Source organism: Pelophylax lessonae, assembly GCF_965119305.1.
Source record: "Pelophylax lessonae genome assembly, chromosome: 1".
In the NCBI taxonomy this organism is placed as follows: Eukaryota; Metazoa; Chordata; class Amphibia; order Anura; family Ranidae; genus Pelophylax; species Pelophylax lessonae.
The window spans coordinates 803,988,710-804,009,338 of NC_138768.1; the positions used below are offsets into that span (position 1 = coordinate 803,988,710).

The window sequence follows — 20,629 nt, forward strand, 5'->3', positions numbered from 1 at the left end:
TCCTCCTATCCAAGTTCCACAATAAATATAAAACCAAATCCTCTGGACTGTTTATTGAGTAACAAGCAACTGGGAGTAAGGATGAATGTGTGAACTGTCCCTAAGTGACTGTCTGCAGGTAATCAGAGGAGGCCCAAGAAGTCATCACACAGCAAGCCCTACGGGGACAGTGCTACACAAATAAAAAATGAATAAAAAAGGTTTTGGCTATATATACACTTTAAATGTACAATTTTGCACGCTGCTTATAGTCTCCTACTTCCTCTCTACTGAAGCAGGGGAGTAATAAGAAGGTGAGTATAGGCCAGGGAGCAGAGGATGGGTGGCCAATTAGGTAAACATAGGTGTGCATGGGCACATCCTAATCACCCTGTGTGGTACAGATTTCCCCTCTTTAGACCCCAAATATTTCACCAAAGCCCCCTAATGGGACTCCTAAAAAAAAAAAAAAAAAAAAATTGTAAAAAAAAATAAAAATAATAAAAAATGAAATAAAAATGAAACTACTGACACTCTCCACTGCCCTATTGACACCGTCAGTATATATACACACATACGCATATGTGTTTAAGCTTTGGGGTGCACGCCCTATGTAAGTAAACATGTTACATCGCCCTGTATGAGCAAAGCATGGTCACTAACATTCAAATTGCAGCTGTCCTTTAAAAGTTTAGGTTACAAGACCCACTGGGAATTAATAAAGGGTGTCATGGACACCTTTTAGCATTCTGTTGGGGTGCAGTACCGGAAGTGTCTGTGAACGCATCCGAATCATATACCTTCTTGTCTGTCTGCCCATCACATACATTCTTGGATTACAGGCTCCTCTGTAGCGGGTGCTGTAGCGATTACCAGCTGGATACTGGATACATCGCAAATACACATTTGCCAGCACACCATGGATCTTTAATTGAAGTCCAGAACTTTTATTGCAGAGAGATCACATCACAACAGAATAAGTGCAATGTTTCAGAGCCACGTAGGACCCATTTCCTCATCACATGCCTGATGAAGGGATTCCGCATGGCTCCGAAACATTGCACTTATTTTGTTTGGATGTGATCTCTCTGCAATAAAAGTTTTGGACTGCAATTCAAGATCCATGGTGTGCTGGAAAACGTGTATTTATCTGTGAATCATGTACCTGTCACAGGCAGATACAAAAATCTGTCCATGTCTGCACCGAGGAGTGTCCACAATGGACATTCCTTCCTTAATGCACTACCTCCCACCCTCCTTCACTGGCCACTGTGCCCTCAGTTTGTACTGAGAAACTGGAAACTGATAGACTAGTATTCCATCAGGTCCACTTTACTTTTGATTGGAGAGCACACAGTGGGAGGATCCATATCTGCTATTCAGTCCAATAGTGCCATGCTCTGTCAATCAAAAGTAAAGCAGACCTTTTGGGGAATTAGTCTATCAGTTCCTAAGCAGGCTCCACCCACCCAAAGTAAAGATAGACTACTTCCCCATCAGACCCACTTTACTTTTGAGTGACAGAGCATGGCAGTGGGTGGATCCATTGCCGCTGTGCTGTCAATCAAAAGTAAAGAGGATGCAATGAGGAGTAGACTCACTTTCTCATTAAGCTCTGCCCATCCAGTGACTTGGCATTACCCAAATATGGTCATTGCCCATAATCTGATAATGACATCACCTGTATCCCCATTTGCATTTAGCTTGTGGCCAGAGAATCTCCCAGCCAACAGCTAAATGGGGCCAGAGATAGAGCTCTGTGTGAAAAGCCGTTACAGCTTCCCAGCACAGGCACTGGCATACCTCTGTACACCAGCTCAGAATTGGTTTTAGTTTTACAATATGAGAACTGGTGGTAATTCTTTAATCATTTCTCCCTTAAAGTAGTAGTAGTACGAACTACCTGAATTTGCCACATGTGCCTGTAATGTTACCGGCACTGGTGCAAATGCTTGCTTGAATTAGGCCCATGTTGTTACCTATGGAACTACCACCAGAAAAGTGCAGTTTTGAATTTCCTGCCCAGGGTTTTAACCCATGACAGCAACCATGATGATGTATCAATTAATCAGAGAAGGATTCTAGAATAACTGGCAGACAATGTTTGGAATGCCATGGTAGCAGTTCCTACCTCTATTAGGTGACAACAGTTTATAAAATGCTGCACATGTGACTATTTTAGGACGTCATATCACAGAAGAAAGATTGCCAACAAAATGGAGCTTGGGGAGCCCTAGAGAAAGATTATAATTATGTAAAAACATTTATTGTTTGTCTTTTAATGACGGTTCATTGACTGCAGCATTATTGTTAGAGATCATAATTACCTGTGTATCTTTCTCCAGTGTGGCACTTTATCTGGCTGTTCTGACAGGTACACCGCTCCACTCTTCCATGGTGAATTCTGGCCCAGCTGTCTCCAGTATCATAATACTGGTAGTGTGCTTCATCAAAGCACTTGACTAAATAGGGCAGAAGAGAACCAGTCAAAAGAAAATGTAATGACCCAACTACTTCAAAGCCGATTTATTGAAGGCCACATACTAACTGATAAAATGTTTAGCCTGTTGGGAATTGTTCTTGCTGTATTTATTTGTTTCCCACACCTCATGCTATTACTGCATTGGGACATCCCATTCGACTAATGAAGATATATCACTGTGTCCGTCAATGAACGAAAGAGAAAACTGGATTTTTGTCTTACCGTAAAATCCTTTTCTCTGATGTTCATTGACGGACACAGCACCCACCCCTCTGTGGAGTTGGGTTATGTATTTTTCTGACACTGCTTGTTACAAAACTGGATCCTAGAAGCAGGAAGTGGGAGTATACCACCAGGGACTGCCCCATGGGTGTAGCTGAAAGTTCTGTTAACTTTGTTAACCCTTTTCCACCTAGTGTCCTACTCCTAGGAAGCGCAGCATAACTTATTTGATTAATGAAGACATCTCGCTGTGTCCGTCAATGAACATCAGAGAAAAGGATTTTACAGTAAGACAAAAATCCAGTTTTTAAAAAGGTACATGGGGGTTTCATGGAGGAGGTTTAAAACCTAGACTTGTACTTTAAAAGTACCCACAAGAAAAAAATGCCAAGCTTATGTTTTAAGAGAGAGACTTTTTAGTTTTTAAATCATAAACTATTATTTGCAAAATTAACCTATTTTAATTATTAGTAACACGAGTACTTTGGGGTAGGAGTACCACTAGCGCCAAAGCTTTCTAGCCAGTACATGGAGCTTTAGGACTTCACATCCTTATCCATTCACAGCATGTATAATCTGTTTTATGGTGCCTGTAAAAGCCTTTGTGTACAGGCTCCGTAGCTCAAGCTGCAACCAATGATTTATAACAGTAGCTTATCCTTTTATCAGGTTGCGGATTCCAAAATAACAATGACGTAAAGTAACAGAAAAGCAGGCAGTGTCTACTGAAATGCCTTTACCACTTAAAGCTAAACATCAGGCACACAGGTAAACTCAGAGATAAAATACAATTGCGTGAATTATTTACCTGCCGACAGGTTTACAATTCTGTTTAGCCATTGTCCATATTAGATAGCACAGTCAGGTCTGTGACCTCCTTACAAACTACACTGCAAATAAGTAATAAATCTGGTCACAGACCCACCCCAACCTATAACTGGACAATAAAGCAGCAGAATTAGACATGTTTTAAGCGACTAACCAATTTCGCAGTCATGTCCGGAAAATCCCTCTGGGCATACACAGAAGAAGGTGTTCAGAAGTGGTATGTTGGTACAGGTGCCACCATTTTGGCAAGGATTCTTGGCACAATGATCCTCAAAAACTGTAAAAAGCAAAATGAAGGAAATGTTAAAATATACGTTTGTTTTCATCTTTGTTAAAGGTTTGCATTTTTCAGGTTAACAGAAGACTGATCTTTTATTAAGTAAAAACAAAATTATTTAGGGATCCCAAAGGTGATATTTTAGTTATAGATTGAGCCTGATGTGGCTGTGCCTGTTCCTTTTGTTTTGGACCTTACTGCATGTCTACTACAACAAAGAGATCTCCCTGCCATAATTCTTAACCCTTGATAAGTTTTGTGCACCTGAGAGCTTTGAGTGTTCCCATTCACCTTTTCGTGTTTCAGCACCGCCTATGCATTTTCTTTACCAGTCTTTCTCAACCTTTTTACTCCAGAGGAACCCTTGAAATAATTTTCAGGTCACAGGAAACAATTGCTAAAATTAATTCTTCAGGGCTCAGCAGAAGAATGCCCCTTGGTAGTCAGTTGGAAGAAATCTCCCCTTTAAAGTGGTGGTAAGAATGCCATGCTACAATCAACTCGCTCTACTGAGTGGCGTTGGACCCAGAACTATGCAGACACCATTGAATGGGAGGTCATGTTCACACAGTTCAAGGAACCCTGTAAGCAGGTGCAGTCTACTTTTTCGACTGTAGGTAACGCTTGACAGGCAGTACCACAGCCTGGAGATGAAGTCAGGAGAAACCTGGTTTCTCTATGGTTTTCTAATCCCTGAAGGCACCGTTCTGATTGGCTGTACGGCATCCAGGTGACCTCTGGTGACCATCTTGGGTTAGTAGAGGCTTTATAAGTCCCTGCCCACAGGTTCTGGTGTACTTTTGAGTAGTGGCTAGAGTAGAGAAAGAGCACCGACTGTCAGGGAAGGTATTAGCGGCAGGGAAAGGTTCCTGACAAGCAGGGACAGGCTAGGGACACCCAATCCTGCAACAGAACCCTCCCCTTTGGGACCGGACAGGCCGCATTCCACCCTCTGAAGACAGATGCTGTTGGTGCATCTTTACCTGCTGTATCTCTGCATTGAACAGAACTGTGAGTCTTACTGAGGTGGTGCTTTCCCACTGGGGTTGTTTGTAGTTGAGCATACTCTGCAATACAAGTTTAGAGTTTTCTGCAACTGGACTCAGTGTCTTTACTGCTGCTGCACCTCCCTACAAGCCCCTAGCAACTTCTGGAAGAACCCTGGATGAGAATGGATGCTCTACACTTTAAAAAAATTAAGAATCCAGCAGGGAGAGCGACAATCGGCACAGCAGGTGTGCAGATGCAGATATTTCACCAATAAAAATCCCTAAGAGATGGAAGGAATTGTCAGGTGGTTCTATTTTCCAGCATCTTCCAGCACTGAAATATACAGCAAGTCTTGTATGTAAAAAAAATTTCTGCAGCATGCGATATTCTGAAAGTGTTAACCCCTTCAGGAATGCCCTGCAGGAGAATCCTGGAAGGTTTTGTGTTTACACAGTGATGCATAAACATTCATAAAATAAAATATTAAATGGCAGACTAAATGTTTTTTGCAAACCCTGAATCCTTTGCGAAATAAATCACGGGACAATTCCCATGGAGCATGTGTCTAAAAGCCAGCTCCACTAGTTATTAATGGTGCCCGATATAGACAGACATGGAGACAGAATGTTTGTTTCTGTGAGATACATATAGAAAAAACAAAATAAATGTTGCTGTGGTTTTGGTAGTTTATCAGGGTTTAGGAGGTGGCTCTGTAAATCTTGTGTTTTTTTTTTTTTCATTTTTATTGATGGCGGACTTGGAAAGCCTTGAATGTGGATCTACACTAAAAAATATTTATTTAAGTGTAAACTAAATTTTCAAGACTTTTTAAAAACTTTTTCAGTCAGTCTGGTGTTTTCATCAGTCTAGTTGAATTCATATATTTCTGTAGTTCATCCCTCAGAAGGCAGCAGTTCTGTATCTTGCACCTGTTGGTTCATTGCTTCCCAAACCTGCAGATAAAGCTGCATTAACCCAGGTCAGTAGTCCATATTTTACGACTTTGATTTAGTTACTTGTGTGGATATTTTGGAACATTTATAGTGTATTCATCACTGTAGAATGGATTTTATTGTAGAAACACAGAAACATAAAAAAGTGACATCAGAAGAAAGACTGAGTAGCCCATTGCGTCTGCCCATTTTTTTTTTTTTTTTGTATTTCTTTTTCGTTAACTTTTTTTGTCTGACAATAGATCTATGATTGTCCCAAGTATGTTTTAAGCCATTTACTGATGACTGTCTCACTACCTCTGTAGAAATGTATTCCAAGCATTAACTACCCATTTAGGAAAACAATACTTTCTAGCAGTGGCGGCTGGTTGTGATACGATTGTGATACAGCTGTATCAGAGAGAGTGAATAGTTAAAAGTACTTGAATCTTCACCAAATAACGGATGGCATTATTATGTGAACAAGGGTTGTTTTATCAGACAAAATTGAGCTGTTGGTGAGAACCAGCTGTTATCAAATGATTTCATGGGAATCAAGGGTGCTTCATGTTGAGAACCTGTTATCATAGATATGACTTGTGGGAATGAAATGAGCAGTCTTGTGGGAATAAGATGAACAGTCATTAAAGTCAGGGCCAGCGCTACCACTAGGCAAGTTAGGCAGCCGCCTAGGGCGCACTGCCGCCTAGGGCGCCTGGCCACTGGTTTGTCTACTTAGTCTCAGCCTCCCTCTCCGAGTCCCGCCGCCGCCTGTGCTGTGTAGCCGCTCTGATCACTGAGTGAAGGGGCGCCGCAGCAGCACTGAAGGACTGAACTGACATCCGAGTCCTGTCCTGACACAGCACTTACAGTGAAAGAACAGAGGCTGATCGTGCCTCTATGATCAGGTAAGTGATGGGGGAGGGTGCTCTGACAGTGGAAGTTTCCCTGTAGATGGGACAGGTCCTCCCTAGTCCTGGGCTCTCATGGAAGGAGAGGGTTGGGGTGGGGGTGGGGATTAGGTGTCCGCATTCTCCGGCCATACAAAGAATCGGGGGGTGGGCCGCTTGTGCAGGGGGTGTCACATCCAGGAGAAGGTCAGAAGGTGGAGAGAGAGAGCCAGGACAGCTCAGCCACATCTACAGCACAGCCGGTCTCAGTACATGCTACTCCCCCCAGCAGTCCAGTTTCCTGTCTGTCCCTGTAGATCAATGACATGCAATCTGTTCCCCCATCCACCCCACGCACACAGACTCCTTTTCCTGAGGAGAGGACAGAGACAGTGGACAGCATTCAGAGCGGAGAGCTCAGTGTTCGGGCAGAGAACAGGGAACACCCCTGCAAGGGAGCCGTGCATAGCAAGCCCCGCCCCCTCCCCTGCAGCCCTGATCTCCCATACGTTCTGTTAGTGACCCCAGCTGGGAGAATCTGGGGATGATCTTGTGTGTGAATGGATCTTGCCTTCTGAGTGCAAATCATATGGGTAGAAGAATATTCCCAGAATCCCATACATTACACATACTGCTATGAAAGGGGCTGGGAGGCAGCAGATTGAAATATAGAGCATACAGCAGCTCTAGATCCCGGCTGCCTGAGCCCAGAGGAGAGCAGTCTGGGGTCATAATTGTGAGTAGTAGACATATTTACCCCCCTCTCTCTCACCCTTACTCCCGCGCTGAACATTTTTCTCTGGCATTAGGGCCAAAATTTGGATCTTGCACATAGGCCCACTGCATATAAAGATGGCTCCTGCACAGCAGCCATCTTTAAACATGGAAGTGCTTCTACAGAAAGAATCCCGGGACTTTCTTACAGGCTATGCTGCAGTAGATTGTTAAAATGCCCCCTCTATGCAGCTGAGCTGCAACAACCAAACTATCAGGCTCACGAAGGTTCCCGAAGGCATGGTAGGGAAGCTTTCTTGGATGGCTGTCACCTTTGAACCTGTCAGGTGTTCGGTGACTTTCCAGCAATACCAATGTGAATCTCTGTGAGCCTAAGCTGCAGTCAAGAATTGGGGCCCTTCTGGGCAGCTGAGCTGATATGTGGAGGATGGCTGCCACAAACGCATGTGGGCAGTGCAATATGTAGGTGGGGCTTTGTGTTAGTGTGGCTTGAGTGTGGGAGGGGACACAGGGGACCCCATGATCTCCTATTGCCCGGGGGCCCCATGAATTGTCAGTCCGCCACTGGGGGTGAGTGTTTATTATCTGCATCCTCCCATCTACAGGACGGTACCAAGTAAATACAGGTCCTCTTATATCAGAGACTACGGGGCTCACCCACTGCATGGTGACAGACAGGTCACACTCTGTGACCTGTCTGTCTCTCAGAGACTCTCTGGTGCCAGTCCGTCCCTGGTCCCTCCCATGATCCATGTGAAGACCAGTTACTACAGCCAGCCAGCTCTGCTCTGTCCTTCTCCCCTCCCCTTTATCAAGCAGCAGAGCAGACTCACGTATCTGATCAGTGGAGCTCAGGGGGGTCGGCACCTGGAGGAATGTGTGAGACAGAGCTGGAGAAGCGCGGCTGCCTAACTCTCCTTGTGCCTGGAGAGAGAGAACCATTGGCAGCAGAGCAGAGCCCTGGTGGTAAGTGAATAATGAAAAACACATTGAGATTCTTTAACTGACTCTATAGTGTGTATACATATGACTTATATGTGTGATCTCTCAAATGTGTGATGTTATCTGATGTTATCCCCCTCTCCCCCCCTTCTCCTCCTCCTCCCCCCTCCTCCTCCTCCCCCCTCCCCCCCTTCTCCTCCCCCCCTCCCCCCTTCTCCTCCTCCCCCCTTCTCCTCCTCCTCCTCCTCCTCTTCCCCCCTCCTTCTCCTCTTCCCCCCCTCCTCCTCCTCTTGCCCCCTCATCCTCCTCTTGCCCCCTCATCCTCTTTCCTCCTCATCCTCTGCCTCCTTCTCCCCTCCCCCACCCCCCCGCTACCCAAAAGCTCCATCTCCACCACCTCTATCATATCCATGGGCAAGGTGAATGGGGTGGAGTCAGGGGTGGAGCCAAGGGGGCGGCAAAATAAGGTTTGGCCTAGGGTGTCAAAAATCCTTGCACCGGCCCTGATTAGAGTTACACACAAGTTATTGCGAATGTCCACAATAGGTCATCCATGCGCCTGATCTTTGGACTGTACATATCCATGCATGCTGCTTACACAGAAAATATTTATCATGCATGCGTGGCAAGAATGACTTGACAGAATTTTGGTATAAACGAAGAGGGTTCTCTGGGGAAAATCTGGACTTTTCTGAAGACGCAGAGATATGCCTTGAGTCAATTTCCCGGTGTTCCCCTTGCTTATTGCTGGAGTCCCCCAATCGTAGAGGCAACGGGTGATGCTACAATATCCGGTGATGTATTGATGCTAATTCTTTGCTATATCTATTGATTCTGTAACTAATCATTGCATGTTAGAACTATCTTTATAATAAATGGAATCAATTGTTTTTCCATTTATTAACTTGTGCCTATCTTGTATGATAATGAGTGTAGTAGTAGTGGTTCAGAACACTGTTTTATTATACAAAACACTGGTGCTCTAAATTTTTTGGGGGCGCAAGCAGAAAAATGTAATAGGCATTGCTTCGCTGCAAAAAAACGCAGCAAAAAAATTGAGTGACTTTGAGGTCACATAAGTGTGAAAGGGGCCTTCAGTAATCAAGGTACAGTGCCTTGAAAAAGTATTCATGGGGAATATCTGAATATATTGCATGGGGCAATTTCTGTACTAATAAGTCATTAGTACAGGAATTGCCCCATGCAATATATTCAGACATCGCCCATTAGTACAGGAATTGCCACCACATGCTATATATTCACATATTACCTATTAGTATAGGAATTGTCCCTATATCTGAATATATTGCATGGGGCAATTCCTGTACTAATGGGAAATATATGAATATATTGCATGGGGCAATTCCTGTACTAATGGGTAATATATGAATATATAGCTTGGGGCAATTCCTATACTAATGGGCCATTAGTACAGGAATTGCCCCATGCTATATATTTATATATTACCTATTAGTACAGGAATTGCCCCATGCAATATATTCTCAGATATTCCCCATTAGTACAAGAATTGTCCAATGCAAGCACACCAGGTAAACTAGGATGGATGGATGGATTTCAGCCTAGTTCTTACTTAGATGCCCCCCCCCCCCCCACCAAAAAAAAAAGTCACCTGCTTATTTAACCCCTTCCAGCCTGCCCATTAAATGATCCCTTCCCTGGCAAGCTGGTGATGGGGGGGGGGGGGGGGGGTTGCTTCCACTTTCCTTTTCTGTTTCAGTCAGCAGCAAGTCAGCAACAGAGTCCAACAAGTCTGGGACCAACTGGGGCCTGGGCCGATGGGCTGAGGGCTCCCTCGGACTATCAAAGCTGTCCTCTTGTAGGCATATCGCTGTCTGTAGCCATAGAGTTTCTAGTCCACAATAGCACAGTGCACTGCAGAGAGCCAGTAGAGCGATGTCCGCATGCAGTGAGGCTCAGGCAGGCTCTACGTTCGGCTTCCATCGCGGGAAGAAGACAGTGACACCCAAAGCACCGCCCTGGATGTCCTGGACCAATTACAGAAAGCCATACAGTGGGAGTGTTCGGGCGCATCACTCTGCGCCCCAAGGACAATTCTAAGGCAGTAAGCTTCCCCAGACACAATCATGTGCTGACAAAACCCCTTCCCTTTCCAAAGACAGCAGTGTGTCCCACGCCCTGCACACACTTAAGTGAACACTTTTTTTCTTTTAATAGTGAATTTGGTGATGACTAGCCTTGGGAGGGCGGCGCCCCTGTGCCCCCTATTGACAAGCCGCCACTGCTTTCTAGTATTAGTTTTGAACTTTCCTCCAGTTAGTTTGAGGTCTTGTCCCCTTGTTCTTAATTTTAGTTTCATATTGAAAAAACTGCTCCCCTGAACCTCATTAACCCCCTTGATGCATTTAAAGGTTTCAATCATGTCTCCTCCTTCCCTTATTTCCTTCAGACTGTACATATTAAGTTCCTGAAGTCTCTCTCGCTATGTTTTATCCCCCAAACCTTTCACTAGTTTTATTACCTGACCCTCAACTCATTCTATCTGATCAATATATCTTTGTGTAAATTCTCCAGAACTGGATACAGTATTCTAAATGAGGTCTCACTATGTGTAGGTATCAGTAGCTTGGTACTGATAGTCAGTGTAACTCCAACTTGTAATTTTATCTCTGTAAATGGTCCAATCCAGACTCCCTGTGTCTTGGGGCTAGTTTGTTTAGTTCTTAGATAGACTCTCCCTTCATGTTTCCTCAGTAAGTTACCAGCCTTCATAGTGGCCATAAGGCTTAGATGATTATTTTCTCTTTACACTTCAAATAGTAAAATGACAAAGGATTAAATTGCTATGCAGGGATGAGCTTCGAGTTTGAGTCGAACGTAAGTTTGATTTGAACGGCTGTTCATTTGTTCATAGAACTAAAACAGGGCCATTTGCGGTAAATTCGCCTGCCATAATACAATGCGTGTGATTGGCCAAAGCATGCACCTTGACCTATATGCTTTGGCCAATCACAGCACAATGTCCGTGATTGGCCAATCACAGCACAATGTCCGTGATTTTTTTCTTTTCAATTCATTTTATTTTTTTTTTTTTAAATAGCAGCATCAGGTTCTATTGCTGCAATATTAGTACTCCTCCCTGTTTGTCGCAGGTGGTAGTGTGTCCCTCTGCGTCAGCAGCGATTTTATTTATTTTTTAGCAGCACTAATAATAAGGGCATAATTGCTGCTCCCCTTGTGCATCTCAGACGCTCTTCCTTCAGCTCCAGAAGTGGGTGTTATTTTGGGTGGGTGGTGAACCCTCAACAATAATATTAGGGCCATAATTTCTGTACCCCCTTGTGCATCTCAGGCACTCTTCCTTCAGCTCCAGACGTAGGTGTTTTTTGGTGGGTGGTGAGCCAGCAACAATAATATTAGGGCCATAATTGCTGTACCCTCTTGTGCATCCCAGGCACTCTTCCTTCTGCTCCAGATGTGGGTGTTTGTTTTGGTGGGTGGTGAACCAGCAACAATAATGTTAGGGCCATAATTGCTGTACCCCCTTGTGCATCTCAGGCGCTCTTCCTTCTGCTCCAGACGTGGGTGTTTTTTGGTGGGTGGTGAACCAGCAACATAATATAGGGACATAATTGCTGTACACCCTTGTGCATTTCAGGTGCTCTTCCTTCTGCTCCAGACGTGGGTGTTTTTGGTGGGTGGTGAACCAGCAACAATAATATTAGGGCCATAATTGCTGTACCCCCTTGTGCATCTCAGGCGCCCTTCCCTCAGCTCCAGACGTGGATGTTTTTTGGTGGGTGGTGAACCAGAAACAATAATATTAGGGCCATAATTGCTGTACCCCCTTGTGCATCTTAAGTGCTCTTCCTTCTGCTCCAGACGTGGATGTTTTTGGTGGGTGGTGAACCAACAACAATAATATTAGGGCCATAATTGCTGTGCCCTCTTGTGCATCTCAGGCACTCTTCCTTCAGCTCCAGATGTGGGTGTTTTTTTTTGATGGGTGGTAAACCAGCAACAGTAATATTAGGGTCTCAGGGGAGCTTGGCTTCATTTTGCCATGCCAGTGGCTAATGATAAAGGATGCATGCACTGTCCTGTCACCATTTGAGGAGGCCACAAGGATGGCGAGCCGGGACGATGCATGCATCAGTGACACTATCCCTCTAGTCTTCCTCCTGGAGCACGCGCTTTATGGAATCATGGACAGGACACTTGAGGCAGAACAGCGGGAGAAAGAGGAGGACTTCCTTTCCACACAAGGCCCCTTTATGCAGATGTTATTCCTGTGGGGTGATAAAACAAACAGGAGCAAGAAGAGGTAGAGGAGGAGGAGGATTGTGGCAGCATGGATGTAGAGGATAACATACAGCAGTCTTCACGGGATGGTTGTCATTCCCCAGAAACCCCAGGAGTTGTATGTGGCTGAGGAGAGGTTGCTCCTGACAATGTCATCCTTAGTGACCCAGAGAACTCAGAATCTCATGCCTCCTCAAAAGCTGCATGGGCTCCCTTATTCTGCAAAGCCTGCGAAAGGACCAGAGGATTTGTCGTATCAAGGAGAGGGATGATTACTTGTTGGCAACCCTTTCCACGTTACAAGGGTAAAGTTGCAGAGCTCATCCTGCCTTCACAGAGGGAGCAGAGGATGAAACATCTTGGGGACGCCTTGAAGAAAAAAAATTTTAACACCTTTCCAGACACTGGGAGGTTAACGTTCTCTGGACGTGTTTCTGAGGCATCGTTCAGCCAAAGGAGGAGAGGTGGAGAAGGTGGCCGGCTGACCGATGCCTTTAACCAATTATTTTCCTCAGCGCCCTGGGCTTTTAGGTTTAAGCAACCAGCAGTGTCTCCATCATATGGTGCAGGATTATCTAGGGGCAAGAGCAGACTTGGAGACCTTTCCAACTGAGCATTCACTGGGTTACTGGGTCTAGAGGATGGACCACTGGCCAGATACAATGGAGCTACTGGCCTATCCTGCTTCCAGCGTGATTCCTGAACAGAAATCAGTGCTGCTGGAGGTTTTGTGACAGACAAAAGAGTGTGTTTGTTTACAGTCTGACTCTGTTGACCAGCTCACTTTTATTAAAATGAATCAGTTTTGGATCAACAGTAGCTATCAAACCCCTGATGCTGATGTAACTGATTGAATTTGCTAGGGGTCTGCCAATCCTTGAAGACTTCATATACTGCCTATCCTATTCCTCAATCTTCATAATGCTAGCTTCCAATAATGTTTTTGGTTTAGGGCACCACCAACACCCATTCCTAATTTTTTTGTATGACAGGTGCATGCAATTTCAATTTCGTATCTAATTATTTTACAGCAGGTCTTGTTCCTGCACCCAGCAAGAGTAACTGCGAGGGTTTGCGGTGTTCAGGCACCAACAACAACCAAGGCCCAATATTTCTGCACCTGTACGACAAGAACATGCGATTTAAAATTCGTATGGAATTTTTAACAGCGGGGCCCTGTCCTGCACCCAGCTAGAGTAACTGCGAGGGGTTGCAGTGTTCAGGCACCACCAACAACCAAGGCCCAATCTTTCTGCACCTGTATGAAAAGTATATGCGATTTCAAATTTGTATGGAATTTTTAACAGCAGGGCTCGTTCCTGCATCCTGCGCGTTTTTTTTTTTTAACTTTGGCGTACCAGATCCAAATCTATACCAGACCCGATGGGGTTGGTGGGGACCCTATGCGTTTTTTCTTTTTCTTTTATCTGTATTGCGGGGAGACGACAGTACAGCGGCGAGCAAATTTAAATTACATTTTTTTCTTTAGAAATGTCAGTATTGCTGTAGCAAGATCTATACATCGTACAAATGCGCCACTTTTCAGGCACATTATAGGAACCCCCCCCCCCCCCAGGCAATATTAAAAGGAATTTTTCATTTTTTTTTTTTTTCACTTTAAGCATCATTAAAATCACTTCTCCTTTAAAGCAATCCTTTTAAAAAAAAAATGTTGCACTTTTTTTGGGCAATACCTTGCCTTTAAAATGAGGACTTTTGATTTTTGACGTTCGAGTCCCATAGACTTCAATGGAGTTTGATTATTCGAACAAACTTTTCCTCTGCTCGCGGTGGGTGGTGTTTGGCTCATCACTACTGCTACAGTATGTCTTATTGGAGAGTTAAGCTGTCTGTGGAGGGAGCTTATTCAGCAGGGGACCATATTGGCTCGATTGACCAAGTTCTAAAGGAGTGATGTCAATGCATAAAGCAGTGCTTGAAACGGAATAGTGGATTTGCACATATCTAGGCAGAAAAAAAAATATTAAAGTAAAATGACCAATGACCAGGGAGAACCTTGTCATGCTGCCATGGGGTCTTTCAATTACAATTGGTAAGGAAATGCCTTCTGCTAACTCTTTAAGACTAGTAACCCAACTCAAACCATTTAGCTGGGTGCTAGGCCATGTAGGGTGCCCTGGAGACTCCTTATCTCTGTGCCCTTAGGCTGCATTCAAATCGCGGGCAGAACCGCGGAAAATCTTCCCACGATTCAAAAACAGGTGTGAATGACAAATTGTGGCAACCCGCATCGCGTAAAGCTTGTCGCCCCCAAACAAAGTTCAAGAGCTACTTTTGGGCAACATGCTTCACGCGATGGGAGCTGCCATGATTGCAGCACAATTTATTGTGTGACAATCACAGCAGAACTGCACCGTGATTTTAGGTGCCATTCAAATAAATGGCTTTTGAAATGTGCTTTCTGCAATCAGGGTTCAGCAGCCACGATTATTGTGGTCAGTACAGAGAGGGGAACACAGGAAGTGGCAGCATCAGCCAGGTTTTTTTACAATTTAGAAAGGGGCAGATTAGACAGCACAAGTACTGTGCTGTTTATTCTGCTGAGGGTACAGGAGTTTTTTTTTTTTTTTTTTAGGGTTACAAACACTTTAACTGCAGAATAAACAGGGTAAAATGCATGGAAAAGGGTGAAAAAAGAATGCAGCCACCACATTGAAGGTTAAGGCCCGTACACACGTACCGATTGTCGGTCGTACAGATTCTGCCGACGACCGATCGGCCGATTGTAGGCTTGTTAGTATGATGCTTCCGACAGCCGACAGCGCATTTTCGGCCGAACAGAATCTGTCGTGCAAGCATTAAAATTTTTGTTGGCCAACACCAGAAAGGCTGATTGTTCGCCAGTCAGTACAGAATTCGGCCGACAGACAGCAGATTTGCAAGACTGGGCATGCTCAGAAAAGAAAAAAGACAAGGAAAGTTAACCATCACATGACATCACTTCTGCAGTCGGCTGTTGTTGGCCGACAAAATTCGTGTGCAGTCTTTTGCACTTTTCAACAGACACAACAGCCCTCGGACAAAAGACGGCCGATCATTCGGCTGACGATCAGTACGTGTGTACGGGGCTTTATGTTCACAATTTGTGTCTTTGGGAAATGTGCTGCCCTTTAGTAAAGCAGAGCGGTGCCTTCTTTTTTTTTTTTTTTTTAATTCTTTTTATTTCAATATGTGCATAAAAACGAACATTCCAAACGTCCTTTCAACAAAGGGACAAAACAATATAAAATAAAAAAATTATACAATATCCAAATAATTATCTGTTTACTTAGTATTCATAATCTCTTTATGCCAAGGTATATCCATTTAGCTTAATTGATCGCCGTTGTCCCGGTGTGCCCCAACCCCTTGCTCCATTGCATTCATAGATTTATTTCCTCATCATATTATGTGCATCCCTCTATATCCTCTTAGTTATCTCCTTATATTCAACCATTGGTTAATGTTGATTGACTCCAATTATCCCAAATTTTATTATATTTCATTGAGCATCCTCTATGCATATACAATACTTTTTCAAATGGTAAAATCTGATTTACCGCTCTTATCCAGTTCTTAACAACAGGGGGCTTCACTTGAATCCACTTAACTGTGATTGTTTTCCTTGCCATAAACAGCGTTTCTCTAAGCATTATCTTGTGATATCTAGACCATGTTATTTCATCTAATATACCCAGCAAACAGGTTTCTGGGGTCAAAGGTACAGGCATATTCAGGACAGAGGATAATATTTGAATTATTTCCTGCCAGAATCTTGATATCACTGGACAAAACCACATAATATGTATAAAGTCTGCCCGCTTAGCACTGCATCTCAAACATTTAGGAGATGCAATGCTTTGCATAGCATAAAGTCTACTTGGAGAGAGATATGATTGATGTAGCATATATAATTGTATTAACCTATTGTTTGCTGCTGGTGATACATATAAATGGGATGAACAGGCTTCTTTCCAATCTTCATCAGTTAAATTGGGAATTATTTCCTGCCATTTTGTTCTTATTGCCAAGGGATTCATTCCTGAATTAACCCTGGTTAAATGTGCATATATTTTAGAGATTAATCCTTTAGGGCCCTGGGACCTAAGGATACCAATCATTGGATATCCAGAGATCCCAGGTTCCAAAACTCCAAATTGCGCTTGTAATGCATGTCGCAACTATAGGTATCTATATAATGAGGTATGTGGTATATTATATTTAATTTGTATATCTGAAAAAGAGTACATATGTGTTGCCAATTCTTAACGGCACCCCCACACATCTGCTAATGTGCACGTTATGGTGGTGTCCGACTTTAAAAAAGGGTAAGGGGCTTTTTTTGTCTGCTTCTTGCACATACAGTGGGTACGGAAAGTATTCAGACCCCCTTAAATTTTTCACTCTTTGTTATATTGCAGCCATTTGCTAAAATCATTTAAGTTCATTCTTCTTCCTCATGAATGTACACATAGCACCCCATACTGACAGAAAAACACAGAATTGTTGACATTGTTGCAGATTTATTAAAAAAGAAAAACTGAAATATCACATGGTCCTAAGTATTCAGACCCTTTGCTCAGTATTTAGTAGAAGCCCCCTTATGATCTAATACAGCCAGGAGTCTTTTGGGGAAAGATGCAACAAGTCTTTCACACCTGGATTTGGGGATCCTCTGCCATTCCTCCTTGCAGATCCTCTCCAGTTCTGTCAGGTTGGATGGTAAACGTTGGTGGACAGCCATTTTTAGGTCTCTCCAGAGATGCTCAATTGGGTTTAAGTCAGGGCTCTGGCTGGGCCATTCAAGAACAGTCACGGAGTTGTTGTGAAGCCACTCCTTCGTTATTTTAGCTGTGTGCTTAGGGTCATTGTCTTGTTGGAAGGTAAACCTTCGGCCCAGTCTGAGGTCCAGAGCACTCTGGAGAAGGTTTTTGTCCAGGATATCCCTGTACTTGGCTGCATTCATCTTTCCCTCGATTGCAACCAGTCGTCCTGTCCCTGCAGCTGAAAAACACCCCCACAGCATGATGCTGCCACCACCATGCTTCACTGTTGGGACTGTATTGGACAGGCGATGAGCAGTGCCTGGTTTTCTCCACACATACCGCTTAGAATTAAGGCCAAAAAGTTCGATCAGTGACTTATAGCGGGCCTGCGATATTGCGGTGGACATTCAGACACTGACGCTATTGACACTAATACAGTGATCAGTGCTAAAAATATGCACTGTCACTGTAGTAATGACACTGGCTGGGAAGAGGATAAATATTTAAGGCTATCAAAAGGGGTAAATGTGTGCCTAGCCAGTGTTTTAGTTTACTGTGTGTGGTGCTTTTACTCTGGGAAGTGATGAATTTTATTCCCTACTTTGCGGGAAAGAAAGCCCATTGCTTCCCCACTGACAGGACAGGGCTCTGTTCTGTGTACAGTCAGAAATTTTCCACATTTTGTCATGTTACATCAAAAATGTAAATGTATTTTGTTGGGATTTATGTGATAGACCAACACAAAGTGGCACATATTTGTGAAGTTGAAGTTTTAATTTTTTTTACAAAAACAATCTGAAAAGTGTGGCGTGCATTTGTATTCAGCCCCCTTTACTCCGATACCCCTAACTAAAATCTAGTGGAACCAATTGCCTTCAGAAGTCACCTAATTAGTAAATAGAATCCATCTGTGTGTAATTTAATCTCAGTATAAATACAGCTGTTCTGTGAAGCCCTCAGAGGTTTGTTAGAGAACCTTAGTGAACAGATAGCATCATGAAGGTCAAGGAACTCACCAGACAGGTCAGGGATAAAGTTGTGGAGAAGTTTAAAGTAGTGTTAGGTTATAAAAAAAAATCCAAAGCTTTGAACATCTCACGGAGCACTGTTCAATCCATCATACGAAAATAGAAAGAGTATGACACAACTGCAAACCTACCAAGACATGGCTGTCCACCTAAACGGACAGGCCGGGCAAGGAGAGCATTGATCAGAGAAGCAGCCAAGAGGCCCATGGTAACTCTGGAGAAGCTGCAGAGATCCACAGCTCAGATGGGAGAATCTATCCACAAATCTGGCCTTTATGGAACAGCGGCAAGAAGAAAGCCATTGTTGAAAGAAAGCCATAAAAAGTCCTATTTGCAGTCTGCGGAAAGCCATGTGGGGGAAACAGCAAACATGTGGAAGAAGGTGCTCTAGTTAGATGAGACAAAAATTGAACTTTTTGGCCTAAAAGCAAAACGCTATGTGTGGCAGAAAACTAACACTGCACATCACCCTGAACACGCCATCCCCATCGGTGAAACATTGTGGTAGCAGCATCATATTGTGAAGATGTTTTTCTTCTTTAGGGACAGGGAAGCTGGCCAGAGTTGATGGGAAGATGGGTGGAACCAAATACAGGGCAATCTTATAAGAAAACCTGTTAAAGTCTCCAAAAGACTTGAGACTGGGGCGGAGGTTCACCTTCCAGCAGGACAACAACCCTAAACATACAGCCAGAGCTACAATGGAATAGTTTAGATCCGGGGGTCTTCAAACTATGGCCCTCTAGTTGTTCAGGAACTACATTTCCCATCATGCCAAGTCATGTCTGTGAATGTCAAGAGTTTTACAATGCCTCATGGGATGTGTAGTTCCGCAACAGCTGGAGGGCCATAGTTTGAGGATCCCTGGGCCAAAGCATATTTATGTGTTAGTTGGATTTAGGTCTGGACTTTGACTGGGTCTCATTCTGAGAATCTGTGGCAAGAATTGAAAATTGCTGATAACAGATGCCAATTTGACAGAGCCTGAGCTATTTTTCAAAGAAGAATGGGCAAAAATGTAATTCTCTAGATGTGCAAACTGCAAAGCTGGTAGAGACATCCCCAAAAAGACAATGGCTCATGGGATGTGTAGTTCCGCAACAGCTGGAGGGCTGTAGTTTGAGGATCCCTAGTTTAGATCAAAGCATATTCATGTGTTAGAATGAGACCCAGTCAAAGTCCAGACCTAAATCCAACTGAGAATCTGTGGCAAGACTTGAAAATTGCTGATAACAGACGCTCTCCATCCAATCTGACAGAGCCTGAGCTATTTTTCAAAGAAGAATGGGCAAAAATGTCATTCTCTAGATGTGCAAAGCTGGCAGAGACATCCCCAAAAAGACATGCAGCTGTAATTGCAGCAAAAGGTGGTTATACAAAGTATTGACTCAGGGGGGGCTGAATACAAATGCTCCCACACTTTTCACATATTTATTTGTAAACATTGTGAAAACCATTTATTATTTTCCTTTCACTTTACAATTATGTGCCACTTTGTGTTGGTCTATCACATAAAATCCCAATAGAATACATTTACATTTTTGGTTGTAACATGACAAAATGTGGAAATTGAATATGAAATGAATATTTTTTCAAGGCACTGTAAATTCCATACAATTGGTGGGTGATGGCGGTAATCGATTTGCCGGCACCCGCTGATCAACATCTGCTGTGTTTAATCACCATGACTAGGTACGTGATCTGGAGCAGCAGAGCCGCCTTGCTGCTATATATCTACGTTATGCGGTCGGCAAGCAGTTAACACAAAAAAAAAAAAAATTATCCTTTAAAAGTAGAAGTATAGCCAAAGCTTGTTTGGCTGTACTTCTCCTATGGATGACAGGAATGCAATTCCCTTTGCAATCCTGTGAACCGTTTTCAGTAGAGAGCAGTCTGAAGTCTGCTGACATCACAGAGTGGGTCCAGGCACCGCATCATCACGACCATGGAATCGGGATCTGCCTAGGTCTCTGGACTGTCACCCGGGTCAGCCTCTTAGCGAGCCACTGAGAGCCTAAACCTTCCGCTCCCGCCCCTTCTGCAGCTCAGCGCTCCAGTGAGCGAGGAGGGGGCAGAGCAGAGAGCGGTGACTGACAGTGGCAAGACTTGAAAATTACTGTACTGATTGCAGCGCTGTAGGAGGTGATTTCACCACTGCAGTTAAAAAAAAAAAGAGCATCTATGGCATGGGTGTCCAACCTTTTGGCTTCTCTGGGCCACATTGAGTGTAGAGAAATTTTCTCGGGCCGCATAAAAAAAATATATACTATAGTTAAC

The 20,629-nt window shown here is 43.8% G+C and overlaps 1 protein-coding gene across 1 annotated transcript in view; it reads right to left on the reverse strand.

Moving 5' to 3' along the window:
* Positions 1-20,629, reverse strand: part of HGFAC (HGF activator) — a 165,288-nt gene that overhangs the window by 88,256 nt on the left and 56,403 nt on the right. The window contains exons 5-6 of the mRNA XM_082243346.1: positions 3,666-3,788; positions 2,307-2,441 (exon numbers count right to left, since the gene is read on the reverse strand). Of these exons, the coding sequence (XP_082099472.1) occupies positions 2,307-2,441; positions 3,666-3,788 (258 nt within the window). The remainder of the gene's footprint in view (positions 1-2,306; positions 2,442-3,665; positions 3,789-20,629) is intronic.